Consider the following 14,925-nt stretch of genomic DNA (forward strand, 5'->3'; position numbering starts at 1 on the left):
TAGCTTAGGGATCTCTCTCCCTTTTTCCCCTGGTTTTCAAATTGTAGCAATTATTTTTCTAATAAATAAAAATTTAAAGAAAAAGTTTTTTCCCGGTTGCTGACAGGCACGATAATTGGTGGGAGGCTGTGCAGGGCAGTGATTCTGACCCTGGACTTGGGAATTAGACAGACCTGAGTCTGGGCTGTGCCACCTCCTGGCTGTGTGGCCTTCAAGTTGCCTCTCTGGGCTTCAGTTCATCCCAATTAAATGGGGATGATGACTGTGATTGCCCTGCTGTGTTTTTATGAAGATAAAATGAAAGAACGTGTGCAGTGCCTGGCACCCCACCATCATTGCTTAATAAGCGGTGACTATTGTGATGTAACGATCACTATTATGGAAAGCTAAGCAGGGGCTGTTTGTTCTCAAAGGAGTCGCTGTGTCTGGGATCGTCCGGTCCAGGCTGTCCTGCAGCAAGTGAGGCTTCCGAGACTGCGCTAAGGGTACAGAACAGCTGTCTGGCAGCTCCTGAAGTGGGCAGTACCTTGCGTTGGTCTCCGGGGGTCAGCCGTCCTGCTTGTATCAGTTCTGCAAAGACCTCCACCTGGGCATCAGGAGGGGAGGGAAATACACTCCATTAATCCAGACTCTGGAAGCTGAGTCCTGCAGACTCCCACATTTAGCCACGGTCATGCTTTGGTGCAGAGAGCTGGGCCTGCCTCGGGATGTGGGTTTTCTGACAAGCACAATCAGGCAGGCACCAGAAATTGACTCTACCATGGCCTGCGCCCCGGCAGCCATGGGAAAAAAATCAAAGTGGAACCCCCAGGAGTTTATCGACAGCAAATCATACTGGTTCACGTGCAGGAAACCAATGAGGCAAGAGATTTACTGCAGCATGGTGGTGGTGGGGCAATAGGCAACAATCTAAATGCCGTCCATGGAATAGTATGCAGCCATTAAGGAGAGGAAGGTATGACAAAAAAGAACAAAATAATGCCATTTGCAGCAACATGGATGGAACTAGAGAGTCTCATACTAAGCGAAGTAAGTCAGAAAAAGACAAATACCATATGACATTACTTATATGTGGAATCTAAAATATGGCACGGACAAACCTATCTAAAGAGCAGAAACAAACTCACAGACATGGAGAGAGACTTGTGGTTGCCAAGGGGGAGGGGGAGGGGTGGGACGGACTGGGAGTTTGGGGTTAGTAGACGCAAACTATCACATTTAGAATGACTAGACAATGAGGGCCTGCTGTAGAGCACAGGGAACTATATCCAATCACTTGTGATAGAACATGATGGAAGATAATATGAGAAATATATATATATATATATATATATATATACACATACATATATATGTGTGTGTATATATGTATAACTGAGTTACTTTACTATACAGCAGAAACTGACAGAACATCGTAAATCAACTATAATAAAGAAATTTTTAAATACTACTTATAAGCTGTAATGACATAAACCAATTACTTATGGGGTCTTGAACCAGAGACTAAATGTTAAAAAAAAAAAAGATGAAGACATGTGTTCATTCTCACATATAATTGCCACCAAGACCTAATTTTCAGTGTCAAATCAAGGTTCAGGACAGTGTGTAGGGTATGCTATCATCTGTATAAAATACAGAGAACAAAAAAGGAAAAAAATGCAGATACAGTAGCTTACACGTAATAAACTATCTCCAGAAGGATGCAAGACACTAAAATATTAATTGGTTCTGGGGAGGAGTATTGGGTGATACTCACATTTGGGGGCATGAAAAAAGTCAAGGTACACACTTATGGGACCATTTCTATAAATGCACATGTGTGCAGTAAACATCTCTCCAGTTACTGGACCTCGAATGGTGGTGATAAAAAGGAGCACAGTTCCAACAACCTGGGTGAGCCTTGAAAACATCATGCTGAGTGAAAGAAGCCAGACATAAAAGGACAGCTACTACATGAATCCATTTGTCGGAAATATCCAAAATAGGTAAATCCAAACAGACAAAAAGGAGATGAGCAGCTGCCAGGAGCTGGGGTATAGGGACAGGGAAGGGGGAGTGTCTGCTTAATGGACATGGAGTTTCTTAGTGGATGAGGAAAATGTTCCAACTTTGATTATGGCGACGGTTGTGCAGCCCTGAGTAGAGTAGAAGCCACTGAAGCAGTAACTTTAAATGACTGGATTGCATGTTATGTGAATTGTATCTCAATAAAGCTGTGAAAGAAAGAAAGAAAGAAAGAGGAAAGAAAAAAGAAAGGAAGGAAAGGAGGAAGGAAGGAAAGAAAAGAAAAAGGAATGGTGGTGTTTCTCTGAGTTTGTTGTACGGACATGGTGATGTAACTATTGCGTTTCCCTTTTTGCAATGACAGCTAGGAAGCTCAAAGCCAAACATCGATCTGATAAAGGTTCAGGGTCCAATGGTGATATTGTTTGTTTATTCACATCTCACTAAGTTCATTTTTTTCCTACCCTTACTTCCCCTTTGCCCCCGTGGCCTCACTTCCGTTTTCAGAATGTGGTTCGGAAGCTGCTTTAAAGCGCTTTTGGAATGAAGCCAAGGTATAGTTATAAATAGACTTGCAAACAGTTCATAACTGAAAATATAAAGGTCCCTTGAGCAGCGACTGAGAATTGATTTCTGTAATGAAAGGACTAAGGAGGTGGGTGATGGATCCGAAAGAGGAAAAGGCAGAGTGGAGCTTTAAATCCCCTTCCTTCCAGAATCCTGGAAAAGCTGCAAAGTCCCCTCCCAGGAGTGAACCGAGAGATACTTTCAAGCACAACTGGAGTTTGATGAGAGATGATGCCAAATAGGGAGTGAAGCCTGGCACGGGGAACCCAGTGACTCTAAAATCAGGGTGGGGGTGGGGGTGGGGGTGCGGGGCTGTTGCTTCTGAGTTAATTCCAGCAGGGAAGGGAACAGTAAGCCTCTGCAGACAGAGGCTCTGCGTTGGCCAGGTGAGTTCTGTCTCCTGTGGCAAAGCCGGGGACCCACTCACCTTGGCCAGGAACCGGCCGGCCTGAGAAGCCAGGTCCTGGGCCCACTCTGCTGAGGGGGGGTCTGGGGCGATGCTCGAGTTCTCTGGAAGCCGGCCTAGCGCCGCCACGCTGGCGGGGGAGGAGGGGCTCAGGTCTCCTCCAGTTGACGGCCACCCTGGAATACAGAACCACTAAATGTTAGGGCCCGAATGGTCCTTCCTGGGGCTGAGAGACGGATGCTGCACCTCAAAAGCACCAAAGAGACAGCGCAGCCAGCGGACGCTTTCCCCATCTTCACATCGGCCTGAGGACGTGGCCGGGGCCACTGTTCCCATTTATAGGCGAGAACAAAGCCTGGATCTGCCCTCGGCACAGCTAGAGCCAAGCCAGGCCTCTGGGTCCCCAGTCCCTAGTGTGGGCGCTAACTCAGAACGATGCGGAGTCAAATGCGGGTTCTCCCCTGCAGCAGCGTGACCTTCCCCATGTCCTGACCTCTCCGAGCCCTGGTCTCCGTTACTGTCAGTGGGGTAACACCAGGGGGCACCTCACCAGGTCAATGTGGTGATTCACTGGGATCACCTGGGGCAAAGGCTTGGAGCAGGGCCTGGCCCGCATGTGGGCTCTGCAGTGACAAGGCTCTTTGGCACACAGCTGGTTCAAGATCCCCCAGCTGCTAAGTGGCAGAACAAGGGCTTCACCCAATTTGCTCGGGCTCAAAGCCGACATTTGCCACACGTCCATTTGACCTCTTCAAATCAAAGCCCCAGAGAGAGGCCTCGCCTCCCTCCCTCTCCGGGCCTGAAGCCAGCGCCACCCCAGGGTGAACCAAGTGTCCCCAGAGCAGACTCACAGACAGAGGGGCCCTCCCTCCAGCCATATCTCGGCTCCCAGACTCACCTGGAGCCTCAGAGGCCTGCAGGCCCTCGGCGGGGCCCGGCCACCGCTCCACAGAGCGGGGCTGTGGGATGGTGAAGGACAAGACCTTGGTGGCCTGGGGCACCGTCCCCGTGTGGATGTTGCGGCTGGGCTGGGGCGGGTCCGAGTACAGGTTGACCTGTTGGAGAGGGGAGGCATGGCAGAGTCAAGTCAGAGTCAAGGCATGGCAAACTCACTCAAAAGACCTTACTTTCATTCATGCCGTCACTCAGGCATGCAACAAACATGCCTTGAAATAATAAATATTACCTTTAAGTAGAACCTTTGGGTGGGGGCCAAACACCAGGCCAAGGGCTTACATATCTTTTCATTCTCTTGGCAGCCCTGAGAGGGAAATGCCACAGGCCCATTTTACAGAAGAGGAAACTGAGACTGGGAGAGGTCAAGTTACGTCGCTCAAAACCTCCAGCTGCAAAATCCTTGGGCTGTGATTATAACCCTGTTCTCACCCCAAAGTCTGTGGTTTTCCATAATAATATTTGATAAAATAATTTATGATACAGTCATAGTAGTATTAAAATATAATATTTAACATAGAGCAAGTGTAATTATATTACAATAATATAATAATTACTATAGTTATTTATTTGTTTATTTATTTTTGCTTTTTAGGGCCACACCCGCAGCATATGGAGGTTCCCAGGCTAGGGGTCCATTGGAGCTATGGCTGCCGGCCTACACCAGAGCCACAGCAACACCAGATCCGAGCCACGTCTGCGATCTACACCACAGCTCACGGCAACGCCGGATCCTTAACCCACTGAGTAAGGCCAGAGATTGAACCCTCAACCTCATGGTTCCTAGTCAGATTCGTTTCCACTGTGCCACAACCGGAACACCATTATTTTTTTTTTAAATGAGAGTTGCAACGTGTATTTCAGGCTCTCTCTTGTTTTTTATTATTTTATTTTTTGTACTTTTTTTTTCTTTTTTGTCACACAGGCAGTATGTGGGAATTCCTGGGCCGGGGATCACACCTATGTCACACAGCAGCAACCAGAGCACGCAGTGAGAACACAGGAGCCTCAACCAGTTAGGCCACCAGAGAACACCCTGCTACTGTTATTAATAAAAACATTTCCGATCATTATTGTTCTATTGATAATAACAGCAATCAGTGGCTGTTTGAACGCCTGCGTAAACCAACAAGTGAAGGAGTTCCCTCTCGGTTATAGCACAGCTCCATCATGCGAGGATGGATTTCATATGGTAAACAGGCCAGTGTGTGGAGAGAAGTAGAGACAGGCAGATGGCCTAGGAAGACCAGCTGAAGTTAAAGACCCACAGGCAATACTGTGGTTTAAACTATGGTCTGGCCAACTATGGTCTGTTTTTGTGGCCAAGGTTTTAGTGAACACAGCCATGCTCACTTTTTTTTTTTTCCTTTTGTCTTACTAGGGCATCACCCTTGGCATATGTAGGTTCCCAGGCTAGGGGTTGCATCAGAGCTGTAGCCACCGGCCTACGCCACAGCCACCCAGGATCTGAGCCACATCTGCAACCTACACTACAGCTCATGGCAACCCCAGATCCTTAACCCACTGAGCGAGGTCAGGGATCGAACCCTTGTCCTTGTGGATACTAGTCAGGTTGTTAACCACTGAGCCATGACAGGAACTCCCATGCTCACTTGCTTATGTATTGTCTGTGGTTGCTTCATGCTACAAAGGCAGAGATGAGTTGTTACCACGGAGAATGTATGGCCCACAAAGCTGAAAATATTCACTCTCTGGCCCTCTAAAGAGAAAGTTTCCTGGTCCCTGGCTTAGCGTGTGAGCTCTGGGGTCACATCGAGGCTCTACCACTGCCCTCCTTTGAGTCCTAGAGCAGCTGACTGAACTAACCTGTCTGTGCACAAAGTGAGTGCTCAATAAGCAGCAGCCACCACGGTCACATCCATCATCAAGAATACTGTCATCATTACCATCACCACCACCACCACCAAAATCAGCATCACCACCATCCCCATTATCACCATTATCTTCACCATCAGCATCACCATCATCACCACCACCATCAGCATCACCAACACCGTCATCTTCACCATCAGCATCAGCATCAACACCATCCCCATTATCACCATTATCACCACCACCACTACCACCATCATCATCAGCATCATCACCACCACCATCATCTTCACCATCAGAATCAGCATCAGCATCCGCAGCATCAGCATCACCGTCATCACCATTATCACCACTGTCATTATGTGGCCATCATGGAGGCAGGTCCCTAAAAAAACTACTCTCCTGTGGTACTTCGGTGTCCCCCTCAGTGCTCATGACATCGGGCAGCTTATCGTACTGTCCTCTGCTACTCTAAGGTCAGGAGTGGGCAGTTCAGGGTGAGCCCCTAGGCGCACAGGCAGGCAGCCTCTCCCTGCTTAAGCTGCTCTTCACGTCTCGGTTGTGGCAGAAAAACCTACTCCAAAGGGAGGGACAATGGCCCAGCCATGACTTGGCCCCCGCTGCCTCCCCCTCTTTCAGGCCCAGCCTCTGATGAGAACAAAGCTGGATTTTAATAATCCCCTTGGCCATCTGCTCAGGCCTGCCTGTGGGGACTTGTCCACCAGCACCGATCCTCCCAAGGTGACCCAAATCTGGGGGAGCCCCAGCCTGCCTGCCCTCCCCCATCCCCTCAGACCTGCCTACCAAAGGCCCAATAGGACTTGGGGCCTGGGGAAGCAACAGGAACAAGCAGCTCTCAGCACCTCTGTTTCTGCACTGGGACCAAAGGCCTGTGCAGAAGCCTGGGAAGCAGGAAGCTGGGGGTGAGTGTGGGCCATTGCTGAGCGGCTCAGGTCCGTCCTTCCTGGACCTGCCTCTGGACACAGGTGGAACCCACCACAGGGACCTCATTTAAACCAGCCAATCCCTGAGGCTGGATTGGCTCCTCAGGGGGGTTAAGCAGTGAAGGATGGACCAATGAGTGTGGGAAACATTGGGTTAAATAACTGACTGTTCTCCGCACAGATGGGTTTCTCACAGCCTTTAACATGCTAATGGGCTTTATGAATGGGGCGGGCAGTGGAGGGAGTGGAGAGAATAGGAAATGTTTCTCCGACTCCTCTGAACACACAAGCCTCCCTCCGCCTTACCCCCAATCTCCTCCACCCCCCTCACCGCCCCCCACTTTTCCAACCCACCCCCACCTCCGCCAGGGGCGTCTGGACCAACAAGTGACCATCAGAACACACACTTTTGGAAAGGCGGTTTTGGAGTTCCCATTTGGCTCAGTGGTAATGAACCTTGACTAGGAACCATGAGGACGCAGGTTCGGATCCCTGGCCTCGCTCAGTGGGTTAAGGATCCGGTGTTGCCATGAGCTGTGGTGTCTGTCACAGATACAGCTTGGATCCCGTGTTGCTGTGGCTGTGGTGGAGACCAGCAGCTACAGCTCCAATTAGACCCCTAGCCTGGGAACTTCCATATGCTGTGGGTGTGGCCCTAAAAAAAACAAAAAACAAGCCAAAAAAACCTCCAAAAAACCAGGAAAGGCAGTTTTATGTCATCCCCACCCCTCACCCCCAATTTTTTTCTAGGGTAATTTCTGGCCTCCTCAGCCCCTCCAGAGCCCCCTGCAGCTGAGTGGAGGGACAGCAGCTGAAGGGAGGTGGCAAGAGGGCCACGAATGCAGGACATCCCATAAACTCTGGAGCTAAGCTGGTCACTGGGCAGTGACCTCTGACCAGTCCTGGCTCCCTGTCCCCCACGCCAGACCGTATCCAGTGGTGCCCCCAGGCCAGGCCATGATATTCTCTGGTCAGTGTCGCCAGTGGCAAAACCCATGATCATCTAGTCTGGCTCTGCTAACCTAAAAAAATAAATAAATAAACTGGCAAGCCTAAAAAAAAAAAAAAAGGGCTGTGGGCTCCCTGTTCGTTGAGTGATTTTTGGGCAAATTAATCTCTGTGCCTCAGTTTCCCCAACAGTAAATTACTCAGGACAGGGGTCAGGTAACATCCCTTGTTACCACTGCTAATTATCATTGTAACATCATCATTCTCCCTTGTCCCTACGCCTCTGCCACATACCCATCGCCAAGGCCATGGCTGGCTCACTCAGTGCCCATGCTGGAATCAGGCAAACATAGGTTTAATCCCTCGTTTGTAATCCCTTTCCAGCCGTGGGATGTTGAGCAAATGGCTCTACCTGGCTGAGCCTGTTCCCTCTTGCAAGCGGATCAAATGAGGTGGCTCTGGCAGGGCACTCTGCCTGAGGCCTGGCACCTTTTTACTGCTCCACAAATGCCAGTCTCCTTCCCCAGGTCCCTACCCATTGCTGCCCCCTACTGCCAGGCTTGGCCTGGGTGTCCAGGGCCACATCTCCTGCCTAGTGGGTCCAACCCACTGGGGTTGGGGGGGTCACTCCAGCCCCCTCAGCCTGAGGGGGTAGTAAGGGAACTGGCCCCCCTGGCAAGGGTTCTGAGCAGGAAGCCGCTCTAGGGTCTCCAGAGCCTCCCAGGGGTGGCGGGGGCCAGGGGTGGGGGTGTTAAGAGGCCACAGGGCTCTGGACACAGGGGTGAAGCCCAGCTGGAATCTCAGCACCCCCAGCAACTCCCATCCCCCACCCCCCACAACCTGGCTCTGTGGGACCAGGCTAGTCACCTCCCCACTCAAGGCTCCACACCCTCCCTGCTCAGCCAGGCCTGTACTGCTCCCTGGGGCTGGAGGAGGATCATCCTGCTTCCAGAAGAGTCCAGCTGACCTGTGTTCACCCTTCTCATGAGCAGACCCCTCAGGCTAAGGAGTCGATTTTCCAGAAAGCAAGACTGGATGAGCTGGGGCTGAAGCACTCAGCCCCTCCTACTCCGCCCCCACCCCCGCAGGGGTGTGAGTCCCCACTGAGTCAGGGGAGCGTCCAGGAGACGAGGCACATGGCTATGCTCCCCTTGTGTCTCCCTGCCTGTGCGGGCACTGTGCCGGGCACACATGGGCACCCAGTGAACACCTTCATACTAACATTATTAATCATAAGACGATTCCCTAACTCCTAGGTGCTTCCTTCCCACACGGACTCATTCCCTTAAATGAGTAAAGAGAAAGGAAGGAAAGCAGGGAGGGAGGAGATACTCCCAAGCCTCTGCCCCTGACCTTGACCTCTGGTAACCTCTACTCATCCTGGGGTCCCAATTCTCCAATCTGTGATATGCAGGAGCTGAGGACTTGGACCCGATGACCAGGTCTTTCTCCCTGGACCTTCTAGGCACCTGCAGCCATGAGAACATGTTTTCCCACAGAGGATTTCTCACCAGGGCCCCTCAGTGGCCCCCCCTACACCCTCTGCCCCTTTTGCCCCTGAATCTGGCTCAGGGAGCTGGAAGAAGCAAGACCTGGGGTGAAGGGAACCCGCTGGCTCCCAGGAGGTCCTGTTAACCCATTTTACTGTGGTGCCCAAAGAGGCCAGGCTGGAAAGGACCTGCCTGTGTCAGGAGGCAGGTATGGGGGTGCAGAGGTCCTGCTCCTAGAACAGGGCTCCTTCGTTTTCTCATCATGGCTGTGTCACTTCACGGAAGGAGCCCCACCAGGCAGGGCAAAGCAGCACCCTGGCGGAGGGTGGGGTCCTGGAGCGGGCGGGGCAGCCCGAGTGGCCCCCCACCCCAGAGAAGGCACTAGAGGGGGAGGGCCTGCATGTCAGCACCCCAGCTCCCCCACCCCCACCAACTGCTGCCAAATGGGGCAAGAGGCTGGGGAGGCGGAAACAGGAAGCCAGAGGGGCTGAGACAAGTCCCACTTCCTGCCTCACCCCAGAAAAGGGAAGGTCCCAGGGGCAGAATTCACAGGCTCCCCGAGACAGGGTGGGGGCTGGGCAGGACAGGGTGGGTGTGGGGTGGGTTACGATGGTGGTGGTGGTGGTAGATTTCCCCCTCCACAACCCACCCCCCAAAAAACACACTAGGAATTCAGTGGAGGGAGAGGCTGCAGGTGAGGTGGTGGGGAAGGAGAAAGGCAAAGGCATGATCTGAGAAGGATCGGCTGAGCAAAAATTCTGCCCTACTCCCTTGGGGCTCAGAGATGCCAAGTAACTTCCTTAAGGTCACACAGCTGGTCAGTAATGGAGCTGGGAGTCAGGCCCCGGTGGTCATACTCCAGAGCTCATCTAGAAGGACAGAGTTTCTGGTGAAATTCCTGGGTGCCCCAGATTCCTAGGATTCAAGGAGAGGGCAAGGCCACTGCCCCAGGTCACAGAGAGACCTTGCGGAAGAACAAGGGAGGACCAGGTACCCCTGTCCCCAGGGTCTCTGGAGGCAGGAGGCTTTTCTAGACTCCAGGTACCCCTGTCCCCAGGGTCTCTGAAGGCAGGAGGCTTTTCTAGACTCTGGGAAAGTGTCCTCTCGGGAGTGGGGGGCCCGGGCCCACATTCCCGCCCCATCCAGCCCAGTACCTTGGCCCCGAAGCGCAGCTGGTCAATGGTGTTCTCGGCCTCGGCGTACTTGGTGAGCAGCTTGTGGTAGTCCTCCTGAGGGAGAGGCAGGGCAATGAGGTCATGCATCGGGCCCCTCTGTGAGACCCCTCACAAGGAACCCGCCCCCCATAAGAGGGCCTCTGGGCTCCTTGGAGTGAAAGAGCTCAGGGGTGGTAGTTCAACAGGCCCTTTCAGGTTCATGTGCAATAGAGACCCCCGTGGCCACATTCTGGAGCATCAAAGGAGGCAGGACAACTCATCCACCCTCCCTTCGACACCCCTGATGACAGGAAGTCAGGGATGGGGACCTCTGGGTGGGTTTACCTGGATGCGTAACCCCGGCACAGAGGACCCTCGCTACTTGCTTATTTGTTTGAATTCCCTGCCCACAGCTGTCTGCCTCGCTGCTCCACTCCCAGGAGTTAAGTACTAAGGGCTTAAAAAGTCTTTTTTAATGGCTGATCGAATGAATCATCTAAGGGTCCGTTGGTAGAAAACTCGGAGATTTGAAAATCACCACTGTATTTACTCAGAGTCACTACGTGCCATAAACAAACTGAAGAGCTTCTTAAAACAAGTCATTACTGGGGAAAAGCAAAAACAAGTGTCAACTGGTGGTCTTTGAAGGAAGCTAGGGAACTGACACATTGTTCTGAAAACCGGTAATTAGAAGGACAGACTCAAGGAGTTCCCATCATGGCTCAGTGGTTAACGAATCTGACTAGGAACCATGAGGTTGCGGGTTCGGTCCCTGGCCCTGCTCAGTGGGTTAAGGATCCGGCGTTGCCGTGAGCTGTGGTGTAGGTCGAAGATGCGACTCTGATCCCGCGTTGCTGTGGCTCTGGTGAAGGCCGGCAGCTACAGCTCCGATTCGACCCCTAGCCTAGGAACCTCCACATGCCACAGGAGCAGCCCTAGAAAAGGCAAAAAGACGAAAGAAAAAAAGGACAGACTCAAGCGTTTCTCCCATCTTTCACATGTGAACGAGACCTTGGTAATCAAATAGTTGAGGAGGGAAAGTTTTACTCCATAGAAGATTTCCAGCAAATAAATGCAGAAGGAGTGACCGCGTTAGGATATTACCACTTTGTCACCCCCCAGTGAAAGCCCTGGGTCAAGGCAATGACCATCAGTGGCTACTAACATCCCAAATGAGAGACTGGCAAGCAGCCTGTGCTTCCTGAAGCCATCACCTTTGATGGGCTCTTGCCAAAAAAAAATCCCTATCTGCACGGAGTTCAGATTTGGAGAAGTAAACAGAGGAGTACAACCTGAAAAAACCCCTGGCTCTAACTGGGCAAAACACAATGGAACATTGGCGCAACACTAAATCAACTATACTTTAAATAAACAAACAACCCCCCACAAAAAAACCAACACAAGGGGACATACGAAGAGCTATGGGAAGGTACATCAGCAAACCCCAGAATGGGGGAGACTCTGCAGGACAGAACTGGCTTCCTTAACAAATAAATTACAAAGAAAGAGATTTGGGGGAAAAAATGCGGAAAAACAAAAAAGGTAGGCGGGAGGCGGTTAGGAGAAACTTAAAAGGCACATCAACTACATACAATATCTGAGCCATATTTTCATCCTGATCCAAACAGACTGAAAAAAAATAGCCATTTATGAGACAAAGGGGGAGAGGTGAACCCTAACTGGACATCGGATGATATTATACTTGGATAATATTAAGGAAATGACGTTCAGTTCGAGGTATGCTGATGGTATGGCTATTTTTTTTTTTCTTTTTTGGTTGGGGGCATCATGTAGAAGTTCCTGGGCCAGAGATCAAACCCACACCACAGCAGCCACCCAAGGTTGCTGCGGTGACAGTGCTGGATCCTTAACCCTCTGTGCCACAAGGGAAGTCTCCGTATGGCTATTTTCTTTTTTAATGATTTTTATTTTTTCCATTATAGTTGGTTTACATGGTCTATCAATTTTCTACTGTACAGCAAAGTGACCCAGTCTCACACACACACACACACACACACACACACACACACACATTCTTTTTCCCACATTATCCTCTGTCATGCTCCATCACAAGTGACTAGTTCCCAGGGCAATAGAGCAGGATCTCATTGCTTATCCACTCCAAAGGCAAGAGTTTGCAAGCATCAACCCCACACTCCCAGTCCATCCCACTCCCTCCCCCTCCCCCTTGGCAACCTCGAGTCTGTTCTCCTAGGTCAGTGTGGCTATTTTTAAGAGACAGTTCTTATCTTTAGGCAAACACACGAAAATATTTTGAGCTAAAATGATTTGATGGCTGAAATTTGCTTCAAAATACGCCAGTAGGGTGAGTGGGGGAGGAGGTGAGGCCATAGATGAAGAAGGCTGCCAGGGCCCGGGTGACTGTAAATGAGGGTTCACTATGCTATTTTTTCTCTTGCATATGTTGTGAATTTTTCACAGCAGAAGTTAAAAACAAATAAAAACAGCTTCTCCTTGCAGCATAAGTGCCATCACTGCTCTTTTGGAGTCCAGGCCTTGGGACTCTCTTCATGGCTTGGGGTACAACCATCCCTTCACTGGCATGGGGGGCTCCTGGCCCAACCCCAAGACCCCCCCTCCCCCTCCATCCCCCACACCAGCCTCCGACCCAGACCAACAAGTGCCTTGGTGCAGAAATGAGTCAGGCTTACCTGGAGCTGATGGACCAGCTTGGTGGCTTGTTCAGGTGTCTGAAATTCCTGGGGTACCTTGGTGATGGGGTGGGTAGGAGGTAGGTCCTTTCTGGGGCTGACTTCTCCGCTGCTCAACAGCACCTCCCGCACAATCTCGGCAGGTGACTTGAAGATCAGCGGCCTGGCCGGGCCCTCAGGTAGCCTGCTGTGGCTCCTGGCCTTGGGGGGGCGGTAGGTCTCATCTTTGGGGAACTTCACTCGGGGTCCCACCTTGGAGAAGTCAGGGAGTGGGTAGTTCAGCCGCCCCCGGCCGTACTTGGGGGCATCAGAAGATGAGTGGCCAGCCAGAGTGGCTCCCGGCCTGGGCGGCGGCCTGCCCTGCCGAGCTGGCCGAGGCGAGGAGCTCTGGGGGCTGATGGAGCCGGTGAATCGAGAAGGCAGCGGCTTAGGTGATATCCGGGTCCGCTTCCAGGCCTGGTCCCCAGGCTGAGGGCAGGGGAGGCTGGTAGTTTCTCCCCTCCATCTATCAGCGGGACACTGGAGGCTCTGGGCTGGAGGCGCGGAGGACTCCTGGAATTCTGTGGGGGTTGCCAGAGCAACGCTTCCTCCAGTTCTGTCGCTTGGGTTCAGGAGATGGTGGCTGGGGCTCTGCGGTGACGTTTCTGCCAGGGCAGGGGGCTGGGGGACATCAGCGTCCCCTTCCCAGGTGGAATCAAGGCTGTCACTGGGGTGGTTGAGGCTCACGGTTCCACTGCTCCAGGACCTTGCAGGGCTGAAGTCAATAGTTGGGTTGACCTCAGAATGTTCTGGAAGTTTGTCTTCACTGGCTTGTTTATCAGAAGCCACCCAGCCTGTGGGCTGATCCCACCCCAGAGCCGTGGAGCTGGTGTTCCCATTGCCCCCGGGGCTGAGATCAGTCTCATACCCCAACCTCGGGGGGCTCTCTTCAGCTTCCTGGACCTCAGGACCTCCCGGGGCCTCATCTGCCTCCTCTTCAGTCATGTCCACTTGAGGATCCTGCTGAGGGAGCCAGCTGAGAGGCACGTTGGAACTTTCTGGGCTGTCCACATCCTCTGCTTCGGACTCTGGGAAGACAGGCCATTGCTTAGCATACAGCAGGTCTGGACTCACTGTCACATACCTAGGTCACTTCACCTCTCCAGGCTTTCATTTCCTCCTCACTTGGTGACGGCAAGAAGTTCACTGATCCCACCACCCCTTCCCCCCATATGGCCAGTACTTACCTAACACCTCCTCTCTCCTCAAAGGTCCTCCAAACTCAACCCTAAGACCTGGTTGTCCCCCTAGTATTTCCTACCTCAGCAGATGGAAACAGCATCCCATCCAATTGCAGGAGCCAGAAACCTGGGAGGCGTTTTTGTCCTCTCTCCCCCTAACCCCCACAATCCAGTCTGTCACCTGGTCTGGCATGATCTTCCTAAGATGCTCTCAAACTCCCCCACTGCTCTAGAGTCAAACTCACCTACTGCTCACTCCCAGCTTTGACCAAGCCAAAAGGCTAAATTGCTCGGACCACTGCAGTAGCCACCTAATTATCCCAACCCTCATTCTTATCCTCCACCTGAAAACTCATCAACATTTCCCTACTGTTCCACAAAGAGAGCTGAACCTCTAACAGAGTCCTAAGGTCCCTGCCTCCACCACGGTTAGCTCTCCTGATCCACCTCTTTCCACGGTCTCCCTCCGTTTCTCGCTGCTCCAGCCACGCCACAGTCACTCCTGCTACAGGGCCTCTGTACACGCTGCCCACTCCTCCAGGCTCCTGTCTCCCTCCCTGTGCCTCTTTGTCACTCCCTCCTATTTGTCCTTCACACATTAGCTCAACCTTGACCTCATTGAGGGAGTCTTCTCTGATCTCCCTAACTTGGGTCAAAATCTCCCTTTTATCGACTTTCATATGACTCAGTATCTCTGCTTTGAAATACTTATTATTGCTGAGGTCTTTATTTG

The 14,925-nt window shown here is 51.8% G+C and overlaps 1 protein-coding gene across 9 annotated transcripts in view; it reads right to left on the bottom strand.

The window, feature by feature from the left end:
• The window catches only part of AKNA (AT-hook transcription factor), a 61,580-nt gene that overhangs the window by 27,468 nt on the left and 19,187 nt on the right, over positions 1–14,925 (bottom strand). For all 9 annotated transcript variants that reach the window (XM_003480581.4, XM_005660367.3, XM_005660368.3 and 6 more), the window contains exons 3-7: positions 12,973–14,039; positions 10,301–10,375; positions 3,876–4,032; positions 2,999–3,153; positions 527–586 (exon numbers count right to left, since the gene is read on the bottom strand). In XM_003480581.4, the coding sequence (XP_003480629.1) occupies positions 527–586; positions 2,999–3,153; positions 3,876–4,032; positions 10,301–10,375; positions 12,973–14,039 (1,514 nt within the window). The remainder of the gene's footprint in view (positions 1–526; positions 587–2,998; positions 3,154–3,875; positions 4,033–10,300; positions 10,376–12,972; positions 14,040–14,925) is intronic.

The sequence above is a fragment of the Sus scrofa genome, chromosome 1 (assembly GCF_000003025.6).
Source record: "Sus scrofa isolate TJ Tabasco breed Duroc chromosome 1, Sscrofa11.1, whole genome shotgun sequence".
Lineage (NCBI taxonomy): Eukaryota > Metazoa > Chordata > Mammalia > Artiodactyla > Suidae > Sus > Sus scrofa.